Below are 12,542 nucleotides of genomic sequence, written 5' to 3'. Positions count from 1 at the left end.
TTTAGATAAGTCCATTATATTCTTTTAGCTATACTATAGCACTACTGTAAGTACCTTCCAACATTTGTTTATTCTAATTAGTCATCTGTGCTATCAGATACCAAGTGGTTAGTAATAAGCTCTACCCAGGGTTGCCAACTCTCATGCTTTTGGTTGGTGTGAGATACACTTTCAGGCTCTGTCTCCTGCTCTGCCACTACTCTAACATGTCATACTACAGTGAAAGCTGAACAAAGCAAGACACTGCTGCTACCTGCTCCCTTTCACCTAGCAACAAGTGTACACAATGTGCACAGCATGTAATTTGTACTGTGAGAGAGACATTGAGTAGTGCAGAACTTGCAGTTCTTTGCTTTCACTTTCGTCAACATGCAACGTGCTGTTGTATCTTTTGTGAGAAGAGCCAACTTGTGCATGGGAGCCATATATGTTTCTCTCTTTCTCCTTCGATGCTGTATGGTGCAAGCCATAGGAATTCATGGATTTAAGAGCAGAGAAGTGTACTCGTGGAGAATGCAAGTGGATGTTTAGAAATTATGTACTGATGGAGTCCAGTGGGCACCCGGGTAAAGTGCTCCCCCACCACTGTGGTAATGGGGTTTGATTTCTCCACAGTGCCTCCGGCTTTGCCGAACACTATTGAACCACTAAGTCCTGCAGCCTTTACCCCCTTGTTGCTAAAGGCATGATTACATGTCATGTCTGTGTAGCCACAAAGGCGGACACAACATGGTTCTGGTTCAAATACAATTTGGTGTCTGCAGACGTGCACGTGTTTAAAAGCAAGCCCAACACAGGCTACACTCAATACAAGGCCAGAACCTAGCTTCTTCCAGATGTCTGAAGCACCGGCCAGCGAAAGCCGCCTGTGTCCGCTCTGAGGAGCGCTGTGGCCGGCCACTGTGGGCAAGCATCACTTGCTAACGTCAATTATGCTAAAGATATCCCAGCACACATACCTGAGATATACAGTACAAAGTTTTTCTTCTGACATCTCATGACATTGTTCTTGTTATTATCCTGTTCAGTGAAATGTACAATTTCTAACTTCGCGGCACTCTGTCTGCCATATGGAAATCTGCGACCGCCCCTTCAGAGTGTGGGAACTTGGGAAGCGATAGCGAACCATTAAACAAATGTCTCGCCCTTTTTTTGCCGACTGAATGTAGGACTGGACTGTTACCCCAGTCAAAAAATACTCCAGCTTAATGTACTTCATATGATGGTAGTGGACCCTAGTGGCTATACGGATGTGGCAAGTATGGCCTTATGTCGGTGATGACTACTATACAGTAAAAGCAGCTGTCAGTGTCAACATCGTTCTAGTTGTCCCACGTGACTTTTGGGAGAACCCTATTTTTTAGGGTGGGGCTACTGGCGCTAAATGCAAAAATATAGGCCCTGCTATCAATTATATTTCAACTCATACAGACAACATTTAGCCTGGCACAACAAGGAAAAACAAGGACAAATATTCACTGTTGCAATGGTTTCTTTAATCTCTCCGCCAAGAAACCGGCGACCGGTGACCTTCTGATTACCAGACAGCCTCTCTGCTCATTCAGCCATGGCCACAGTGGACAGGCTATGGTTTGCATTACTTTGTTAAACAGACCAGGGCCTATACTACAAAGCAAGTTCTACATACCCAGGATATATTTTCATTATTTGCCTTCACCAACGCTAACAACTGTAATCACACTAAACAGTCAAATGAAGGTGGTCATAAACTCAAGTCAACCCAGGATTTTCCAATCTAGCTGTATACACAAAAGAGCCAGTGTTGGCAGCACATGATCAATGGCAACATGGTCAAACTCACTGGTAGCAGAGCAGTTTATTTTACGAATGAAAAGCAATGAATCATATTAAACAAATATGAAGAATTTAAAAAAATCACAGACTGCTGTACAATTTCAATTTCAATGCTTATCACTGTGAATAAGAAATTATGAAAAAAGACATGCAAGCCACAATTTTTTAATTTTATTTCATGAATGCATTTAGATCATTAATCTGACAATAATTGCATTTGTATATTCCATAAAATGTATAGGTTGCTGAGATGGATTCCTATAATGCATGTATGATCATTTTAAGTTGCAGACCTCAGCGCTAGACCGCCAGTAGCCTTTGTTTAAGGAGACGGCTAGTACGGTAATAAGTGAACCACTGTCGTGACCCTGAACCTAGGGTTAAACCAACTTAAATCCAGCTTCGTAGTACAGACTCCAGACCTAAGTTGCATCCATGATAATTATGAACATGCCCACAGCCTCATACCCCCTCAAATCAGCTACTCTTTCTGGAGCAGAAGGGTGATCCGTTTTGGATTTTATGTTATTTCAGTGATACGACCAACATCATGAGTTTTGCTTTGGTGAACACAAATGTTTTGCCATAAGTACAGTATGTTTTGAGGTGCCAGCTGCCAGACAACTTAAGCTGAACCACTGTTTTTGGGAACAATAAGACAAAAATACACCCCATTGCCCTGCCTATATTCATCAGTCTATGTAATCTTTTTTTTTTGGAACTTAACGCTAAGGTGGGAAGCTGGCAGATGATTGTGTTCTTGGTTACTGTGCTAGCCTCATACAGTACCAGTCAACGCACCTGTTCAGCAGAGAGCAGAACGGATGATAGCATGTCCCCCTGCATGCGCAGCGCCCTCCCAGTGAAACTCCTCACTGTCAGTTAATCACTTAATCCTACTGTAAATGCACAAAATCTCTGCGTTTGTGAGAATGAATATGTCCTTCGCATATCTTAAGAACCGACTGGTGTCAAGTTGGTTGGATTGGCGGTTGTCCATACTGTATATGGGCATATACTGTTGACATGAGGGATCTCCTTATCGTTCCAGAGTTGGCTTTTTTTTTCAATAACAGACTTGACTTTGTTAACAGGTCTTGATGCTGCCTACATTATCTTTTTATAATACTATAATAAACTGTTTTACTATATGATGTTCCTAGAGCCAATAAAATGTGTTTGAATTTTTCAAGAATAATAAATGTAAGTGGTATGTGGCTATGAGCACAAACATAAATCATAAGTTAAATAGGCTATCCCTGATTTTAGTTGAGTCTGCTCTTACAAGAAAGCTGAGTTAAAGGATCCCTCCCAGAAAATAACGAGGCTTTGTCAAATTCCCCATTACTACTTTATAATTATGTTTAGGCTATATAGGCTGCATAGGCTATAGTACACAGAATAGAAAAAGTGAAAGCCTCAAAACAGCAAATGAGATACATGCAAATGGGATGTACATAAGACAAAAAAACATTATCATTAACATTCTTAAGTTGTTTTGGCCATTATTTACACACTGCATTGGGCACAAGAGCCGCAGCAAACAGAAAAAGCTCCTTAATCTTGGATAGACCCACCCAAACTGGTCCAAATAATACAGAACAAAATTGTGTGCAACCTCCAACCAATCCCTGCAAGTTGGCAACCCTGCTTTACCAGATAGCAGTGCGCTATTACCTGCTACAGTGTTGCCAGATGTACAATAATTATCGTATTTGAACGATAATTTTACCCTCTGTACGATCAATAATGTCAGATATGCCCAAATGTACGATCATTTCACCATACTGTATCACAAAAAGGTGCATGAATTTACTAAATATCCTGGCTGCTGATTTGGGATCCGGTTTGGCTTTTCACAATACGTCAGTGAATCTGTAAATCTGACCCTAGATCTGTACTTGGAGGCATTAAAAACGTTGGTCGCCTCTTTCCAGTCCAGTTATAGGCTTTTATTTAAGTAAATTCCAGGAAGTTGCCTGCTTCCACGCTGCGTATGTTGCTTTTTTATTAAGTAGGCATGTGAAACAAGGTTTCTTACAATAAATAAATACAATATTTTTGTAAAATTACACATTTACACCTGTAATTTATCTTTTTTTGCTGCGTATGATACATTTTCTTTAAAATACGATAAGCCTCCAGTACGATAATGTAATTTGCCCATCTGACAACACTGTATGGTGCATCCCATACAGTCTGCTGTGACCTGCCAAACATAAGCTGGTCTACTTGTCTTCTGGCAACTGGCTGGTCATAACACACTGCCAGCCTGTAAGCAGTGTGTTACGCTACAGTCATGCAGTATGCCAGCCAGTGTGCTTGTAATCTGACAGTTAGCACGTGTGCCACTGTATATACTATGCTGTATATTAAAGCCAGTGGTTGTATGCAGGGCATTGTCTGCTGACACAGATGCTGACAATGAGAGACCTAAAGACACCTGGGGGCCTGGCGGCAGGTAAGACTTGACACCTGTCAATCACCTGGTTACTAACGGCAACCAGACGTCCTCCCGCCGCCACATCCTCCTTTTATTCCTTCATTCCTTGGTTTTTGTTCCTCATGCTTTCACGCAAGGCTGCACAATTAACTGGAAGACAAATGTTGTCAAAGTGCCATTCTGTATCCTTTCAACCATTTTCAACCTTATCTTCATATCATTGGTCCTCAGTAATGCTCAGTATGAGACGGTACCATTTCTGTACTCACTCTGTGTCTCATTGGTGGGCTGTGGACAGTGCAGAAACCTGCCTACCGATGATGTCACTCTGAGACACAGAGAGTGAGTAGACAGAGATGGTGAGATCTTATAATTATTGAAGATAAGTTGAAAATGGGTGAAGTGGCCCTTTAAAGGGACATGAAAGTAGGTTGATTTACTCTAGCAACAGCAGATTAAAAACATTGCAGGCAAGTAATATTTTAGATGCAGCTAATTAAATTAATAATGGGTGAATGTGCCCAGAACAATGGGTGTACCAATGTAGGATGATTGTAATGATAATAATATTGACAAAAAAAGTTATCCAAAGTTTTGAATTATCTAGTTATCACCTCCCTTTCTGAAAAAGAGAAAGAAAATAAAAGGTTTGGACATCGGAAGGAGCATGTATTGCGCTTAAGACAGTCTCCTGAATAGTAGCACAATGGCATGCAGAATCCCTGGGCCACAAATGCCTTTGGAGAAAACATTTAAAGCTACAATCCAGGACTTGTTTTAATGAATAAAACATTATTAAGAGTATCTTAACACATGGGGTGCCAGTTTTTTTTTAAAACAGAGTACACTGAGTGCCAGGATTTTTAACCATTTTTGAGGAGCCGAGATACAGGCTTTTGAAGTCATAAGTTAACCAGGAAGTGGATTGGAGTCTAAATCTTCGGAAAATTATATCTCCTGGTGCAAAATAAAATTGGGGGGGGGAAAAAAATGTTTAAAAAAAAAAAAAAAAAAAAAAAACGTATATATACGGTTTTGGCACTCCATGGTTGTATTCCCAAAACCGTATATATACGGTTTTGGCACTCAATGTGTATAATGTAACACTGCAGTCACTGGAGGTGGTCCCTCCCTACTCCTCCATTGAAAGAGGACACCAACTGGATGGCAATGTCAATAAAGCTATTTGAAGAATCTGCACCAAATGAAATGACTCCAGGGAGGGAAATATAAAACTTAAGGATTGTAGCTTTAATTGTATTCAGAACAAATTCTTTTTTTTTTACGTCATCATTATTATACGTTTCTAATTGTTTTCAACCACTGTAAAAGTATTTTATTTGTATATTTTTCGATTTCGTGCAGCCGTACTGTGTCAAAAAAGAAAGAGAAAAAAAGCTGACAGTATTTGGAGGTGAAAGGAGGACATGTTTTTTTTCCTTTTTCTTTTAAATCTTTGATCTCATATTAATTGTCACCTCTATTGTTAGCATGTTGTCATCACAGTGTAACACTGCACAGAGAAGGGGAGACATTCAGACACTTTCAATTCTCTCCAGTCAAAAGATAATAAATGCACACTGATATGTATTCGGTAATGAGACCAACCAAGGTTGGTTATTTCTTATTGTTTGGATATGATCATTTAGTCCTGATGTTTTTAGGTTTTTTTCTCTCTCTCAATGTTTGAATATAAATATCCACTAGATTGGTTGAATTGAAAATGGAGTGACCTGCCATACAGCCTGCTTGGCCGTTTCTGTCCGAGGCCATCCTGGCATAAACAATTATGTGTATACAGTACTGTATAAGATAGGCTACTTATGAACACGCGTACTTTGTACTTTCTGCTGTGTTCATGTAAAACTTGATTTCTGCCAGGAAATGTTTACTTTCACTTGTTCTGGGATACTGCATTCCAGACATATTGGACAATTAGAATTTCCGATGGAATTTTCTAAATCCGACCACCATGTGCCCCTTCGGGAAAATGATGTGCTTTATCCAACCATCCCCCACTCTACAGTTAACACATCGGGTGCCAGAGGTTTATTGAAATATTATACGTTCAGTGCCTGCATTTCTTCCATCCACTTACGTTGATACGTTTCGTGCTGTAGAAGCCCCGACGCAGAAGTGCATGTAAACAGAGCGTGCGTGCGAGACGGCAGAGGGTCCCGACTAACGCCTGGAACAATAATATTTCTAAAGCAATCCTCCATTGCAGAGTGATCGCCGATCGAAAACGGCTCACTTCCACCACGTTAGAAAGAAATGGAGATATTAACTCACTGAGTGCCAGGATTGCCAGAATTATTTCAGAATTGATTCTGAAAAGTGCCAGAGTTTATTTCACAGAAAACAAAAAGTGCTTAGGAAGCGAGATACAGCCTTTTTCAGTTCTAAGTTCAACAAGGAGTGGATGGAGCTGCACATCTTCAGATGATGATATCTTGGGTTCTGAACATGTTTTTCAAACATGTTTTTTTTTTTTTTTTCCACTAATTTTTCAAAAACACGTGAAACACGTTAATGGCACCCAGCGCCATAGCGGTAAAAACACGCACTCAATGAGTTAAGCTTTTAGTCAAGGAGTTAACATTGGAGCGGCCGACCGGAAGGATTTTTGACATGGATCCACACCCGGCCTCTCCTTCTCAGAGACTCCTTGGATGATCTCAAAGTTTCGTTAGAGCGCCCCCACGTGGGCTCCACGCATAAAAATAAAATTGGGTCAAAAACGGTCCGGACCGTTCTCGGCACTCCTCGTTTGGATTCTCAAAAACGGTCCGGACCGTTTTTGGCACACAATGTGTTAACAATATATCTATTGTTAGATAAACTTTGCATGACCAATTACTGATCAGAACACAGAATAATATGTAAACCACCTATAAATCACCCTGCCAAATTAGAATGATAAAAAACAAAAATTGTTAAGCATATACAATGTGGTTTCAAAGTAAAAATAAGCTGTCATTTTTCCGCTAAGGGCTGAAAGCAGAGAATGATTCTAGGCAAAAGATGGCGATGCACTCTAGGCTAGGGTATAGCATAGACACCTTAGCAGAAGTCTGGTGTAGTTAGGAATTATGCCATCAATGACACTGATGACATCACTGAAACTCACCTGAGCGTGTCATCAGGTGAGGTGTTTAGCCCCGCCCAGAAAACTGTTCTCATCAGGGCATTTCCTGTTTACAGGCTCTTTAACTGGAATCTATATGCCTCTATATTCCTCCCCCCCCCCCCCCCCCCTCTCTCTCGCTGATCAAGCTCTCCCTCTCTCCCTCCCTCCCTCACTCTCCCTTTCTCCCTCCCTCTTCCTCTCTCATTGATGGTTACATATACTTAAAGGGACTACACCATGAATTTTAACTTTTCCTTTTTTGTGTGTTTTTTGGTCTCCCCTACCTCTCTTCTATCCCAAAAAATACCCCAGTTTGAACACTCAGGCTTTCACAGCATATCTGGGGTTTTCAGTAAATTGGTCTCAAAACAGACCCTCCCATTTTTTCAGTTCCAACTAGAACTTTTTCCACACAGAACCAGGAGATAACATGCATACAAACTGGCTAAATAGCACCCTGTGCCAAACAGGACAATGTGGTATTGCAGGTGAAAGTGCATTATAAGCCAGAGAGAAGTTAGTTGGAATGTGTATATCTGAGGCTTGATTTAGGCTCAAACCTTTTGAAAAACGTTTGAGGGACATAAACAATATGATATCAAATATTAAATATTTTTTTTAAATTCACGGTGTAGATCCTTTAAAGAGCCATAATGTTGAGGATAAATGTTTTTTAAAAATAGTAATGATTCTAAAAGTAAATTTAAAAACTCAATTTGCGCTACCATTTTGTCAACAATTACATGCAGTCAATGTCAGTTTTGAGAAATCCTGCCCACATTTCCTATTAATGACAGAAATGTACTCCCACAATAATGCTGTATGTGTTTGTGTGAACATTCATGGGTTGTGTGCATACAGTAGGCATCTGCCAACATAGTTGCACTTAATGAAAACTGTTCCTTGTGCTCTAACCACCCACACAGGGAACTGTAGGCTCATCTGCTGCTCTCAGAGTATGACGATTTTGAGCAGTGGACAAAAACTCCAGAAAAACTTGATCTGAAGTAACCGATCGACGGAGCACGGAAACCAGTGCAGTAGCATAAAGGCTGATATCCAGCAATTGCATATCTATGCTTTTGTTGTTTGACACATACTCCTCTTCCTAGTGTGATTTTGAAATAGAGAAGTTAAGACATGCACCAGTTATCTCCTATTTGTTTGCATTGCTTCCAGCAGACTTGTTGCTATAACACTGTGGCTGGTCGAGAGGGGCACTCTAGAGTGGAAGACAAGGTCACCTTCGTACTTACATCAATGTCTGATGGGTTATAGAAGGTTTATACTATACCCCTTTCAAATGAATCAGATTTTGGAATAGACCCATTTATTCTTTATTATTCCGATCGTTTGTAGACTAAAAGCTCCCATGTAAACCCAGCTACTGTGATGTTGGGTAGGATAGACAAATATTCCAATAAAACTCTGCACCCTGTATATTTATTTAAATTTTTATTTTTTAAGCCCAAAGAACGGAACTGTAGTCTCTTCACATTCTATCATGTTCTCTAAATGATTCTGTCCTATGCCCTAAAATATCGTTCAGATGTATTGAAGAAGATTAATATAGCTTTGTTGAATGAAAAATATTATTCAGAATCAAAACCCAAAAGTAGAACTTAAAATGTGAAGCTTGAGTAACAAATTATACAAAAATGTTTAACACTTGCTTTCCAGTGGATTTACTTTGCCCAATTGGCACAGTTTTTTTCTGTTATTGACATTTTACCATTAACATTTTATCGATTCTAACATTCAGATTACTTTTTTTTTCAGAAAACAGGATGCTGTTAGACAAAAGCGTGCGTGCGTGCGTTGCAGTGATACACTGCAGAGTAGTTTTGTAAAATAATTGGTTGAACATGCAGGGAAGGCTTAGTGAATTCCCAGGTTTGGATCTCCACCAACTCTCTCTTTCTCTCTCTCTCTCTTAATGAGGTCAAAGCAGAAATGGGTTTCCACCGCAGCATTCCTGCCTGCTAGTAATCCCAAAAGGGGTTGGAACTAACTGATTACATCTCACAATATTACTGTAATCGACCACAATTGTATTCTGAGTATCAGTTATTGTGTATCTAATTCTTCCATTACATCTTTATGTTTAACAACCTAATTTTAACTAGAGACTCACACACACACACACACACACACACACACACACACACACACACACACACACACACACACACACACACACACACACTCACACCTGGGACCTGCCCAGTACAAATACAGTCCTCTGTGGTTGGCCACTGTGCAACATCAATAGAGCAATTAAGGGTTGATTTACTGAAATTAACCATTTAAGCCTGATTTATACTTCCGTCTTGTGGCTGTATGTCACCAGCATACATTGGAGTATAATTATAAAGCATATAGGCCTTTTTTTTGTATTTTCGTCTATAATGACATGACCAATAGGGACACCAGGGTTAACCACTTTAACCCTGGCGTAACTATTTTTTGCATGTCATTAAAGGGCAAGACCACTTTGGTTTGGGTTGTGTAGTTACCTTGCCATGATGTAACTTCAAAGGTGGGCAAGAAATGAAAAAATATTGCTCCATTGATTAGAAATTGATAATTCAAAATATGCTCCTCATTGACTTACATTGTACGGTAAAACTGCTCTCAAAGTCACTCTTTTAGCACAAAAACAAACGCAAACAAAGTTGATTCAGACAATATAGAACATCACCAAACCCAGCACTGTTTTTTTTTTTTTTATAAAAATGTCAACTTCCTGTTGATTTTGCCATTTTTAATAAGTAGAAAACCCGGACTGGATCAGCGGATCCGGATCCAGATCTTCAAATAGTAAAATCAACAGGAAGTTGACATTTTTATTAAAAAAACAAACAGTACTGGGTTTGGTGATGTTCTATATTGTCTGAATCAGCTATGTTTGGGTTCATTTATGTGCTAAAAGAGTGACTTTGAGAGCTGTTTTACCGTACAATGTAAGTCAATGAGGAGCATATTTTGAAATATCAATTTCTAATCAATGGAGCAATTATTTTTGATTTCTTGCCCACCTTTGGAGTTACATCATGGCAAGGTAAATACACAACCCAAACCTCTACCAAAGTGGTCTTACCCTTTAAAGGCAAAACATATTAGATAAATCAAAATAAAACAAACAAAAATGTTCAAAGATTTGTGAAGATAACAGATCTACAAGCTTACAACAAGTCACAATGTGGCCCATTGTGATCTTGTAAAACTATTTTGTCTATTTGTCATAGGACAAAAAATAAAAGTGTTTTAGGTTTGGACATAATGACACAGGAGTTTGGAAATCAGAAAGATGATATGTACGCATCACACATACACAAATAGCATGATTTGTAGCTCACATACCAGGACACTAGTGATGAGCGGGTCGACCCGTAACCCGCGGGACCCGCGGGTCAACCCGCGGCGCGGGTCAACCCGCGGCGCGGGTGGGTCGAGTCAGAATTTCAGAGGCAATTATGCGGGCTGTGGGTGAGCGTGTTAGCCGCTCTCACACACAAAAAAAAATAAAATGATCACATGCTCTTGTTTTGTCTTTGTCATTTTACAGGAAAAAAAAATCGTGGGTCGCGGGGCGGGTTGAGCCATAGATTTATATATGGGTTCGCGGGGCGGGTTGAGGTGGGTTGGGTTCCGTCGCGGGGCGGGGCGGGTCATGAGAAAACCCGACCCGCTCATCACTACAGGACACGCTCCTTTTTAGGACTTAAATACCTCCTATGTTTATAATATACATCCCTCATATGCTTAAACATCTGCCCTTGTGCCATCATTGTTGCCTATTGTAGGAACTATACTGCAATAAATAACGCTTTTAGTCTGTTGGTCTGTTGTAGATCAGCAATTTTTGATATTTTTGAAAACAAAGATTTTTCCGAAAAAAATATATTTTAAAATATGATTCAATACATTCTTGCACCCCTAAAAGCACTGTTATTTGTGTTTCAGCAGCTAGAAAAGCAAGGTGTGTTTAGTTTGTTGTGGTTGTTGTTTTCTCTGTAATGCCAACTGTTTGTCTTTGTTTTTCAGAACACGCCCCAAGGTCCAGTTCAATGGCTATGCTGGCCATGAGAGCTCCAATGGCCAGGCATCCTTTGAAAACCCCATGTATGACACCAACATGAAACCGACGGAGGCCAAGGCTGTTAGGTTTGATACCACACTCAACACAGTGTGCACTGTGGTATAGCGCAGCAACCGGACCGCAGCCTGGGTGATGGTACGCTCCCACTCCCATGTTGCGGTCCACAGCATGGTTTAACCAAACTCCAATGAAACACAACCGATTGAAAGGAAGACTTGGACTCGTCACCTGTGTCCTCGAGTGCTGGTCCATTGTCGGCGTAGTCTGCACAGTAATATCATTCTGGTACACCTGCAACCTGGACAATGTATCACCCAATTCTTCCTACAGCGTTAGTGATACAAATCTGGGGCAGAAAATAAAAATGGCGTTAGGCTGACTTCGTTATTCAGGGGACCAGCGCTTGGACCAGCCATTCTTTTTTGGGACAGTTATTTAAACATCAAGGAAGCAGAACAAGAAGAATGTACGTGGAAACCAACAGAACCTTCCATCGAGAACATCCATGGAGTTGTTGACTTCTGCCAAACGTCTACATGCAGAATCTATGGTAGTGCTATGGCTGTCTGTTTACAGTGGTGCAGACCTAGAATAGAAGACCGTCACCACGACCTGAACAACGGTTAACCAAACCTACCCCTCATGCACCCACACATGGTTTGCACAGTAATAGAACCCACCAGACTCCCCCTCTGTAGCTGACAAAAAAGGCTAGAACAAGGCCAGGTTCCACCCTCAGGGGAAGCACATCCACTACTCCGAGGGCTGGGCAATACTGTATATCCACATTGTATCGATGTCATGATAGAAGACTAGATATCGTCTGGGATTTTGGATATCGTAATATTGTGATATGGCAAAAGTGTGGCCTTTTCCTGGTTTTAATCACCTAAGCTTTTATTTTATACTTTCAGAAATGGGCATAAATGTTCAATAATATCAAATAAAGCAGATCTACAAGCTCACTATGTGTCGTGACGCATTGCAGCTTGTAAATCAGCTATTTTGAACAAGCTCACAAGATCTACAAGCTCATTACGCGTCCCGATGTG

The 12,542-nt window shown here is 40.4% G+C and overlaps 1 protein-coding gene across 1 annotated transcript in view; it reads left to right on the top strand.

Moving 5' to 3' along the window:
• The window catches only part of LOC311051108 (CUB and sushi domain-containing protein 1-like), a gene marked incomplete at its 3' end in the record, with an annotated part of 707,106 nt that extends 695,511 nt beyond the window's left edge, over window positions 1-11,595 (top strand). Inside the window, exons 74-75 of the mRNA XM_084065507.1 lie at window positions 4,211-4,276; window positions 11,436-11,595. Coding sequence (XP_083921633.1) covers window positions 4,211-4,276; window positions 11,436-11,595 — 226 coding nt within the window. The remainder of the gene's footprint in view (window positions 1-4,210; window positions 4,277-11,435) is intronic.
• Window positions 11,596-12,542: the final 947 nt, after the last annotated feature.

This window comes from Gymnoscopelus microlampas (genome assembly GCF_963454915.1).
Source record: "Gymnoscopelus microlampas genome assembly, chromosome: 1".
NCBI classification, from domain to species: Eukaryota; Metazoa; Chordata; class Actinopteri; order Myctophiformes; family Myctophidae; genus Gymnoscopelus; species Gymnoscopelus microlampas.
Note: the sequence above shows the minus strand (reverse complement) of the source record. Positions and strands in the feature narration are given on the sequence as shown.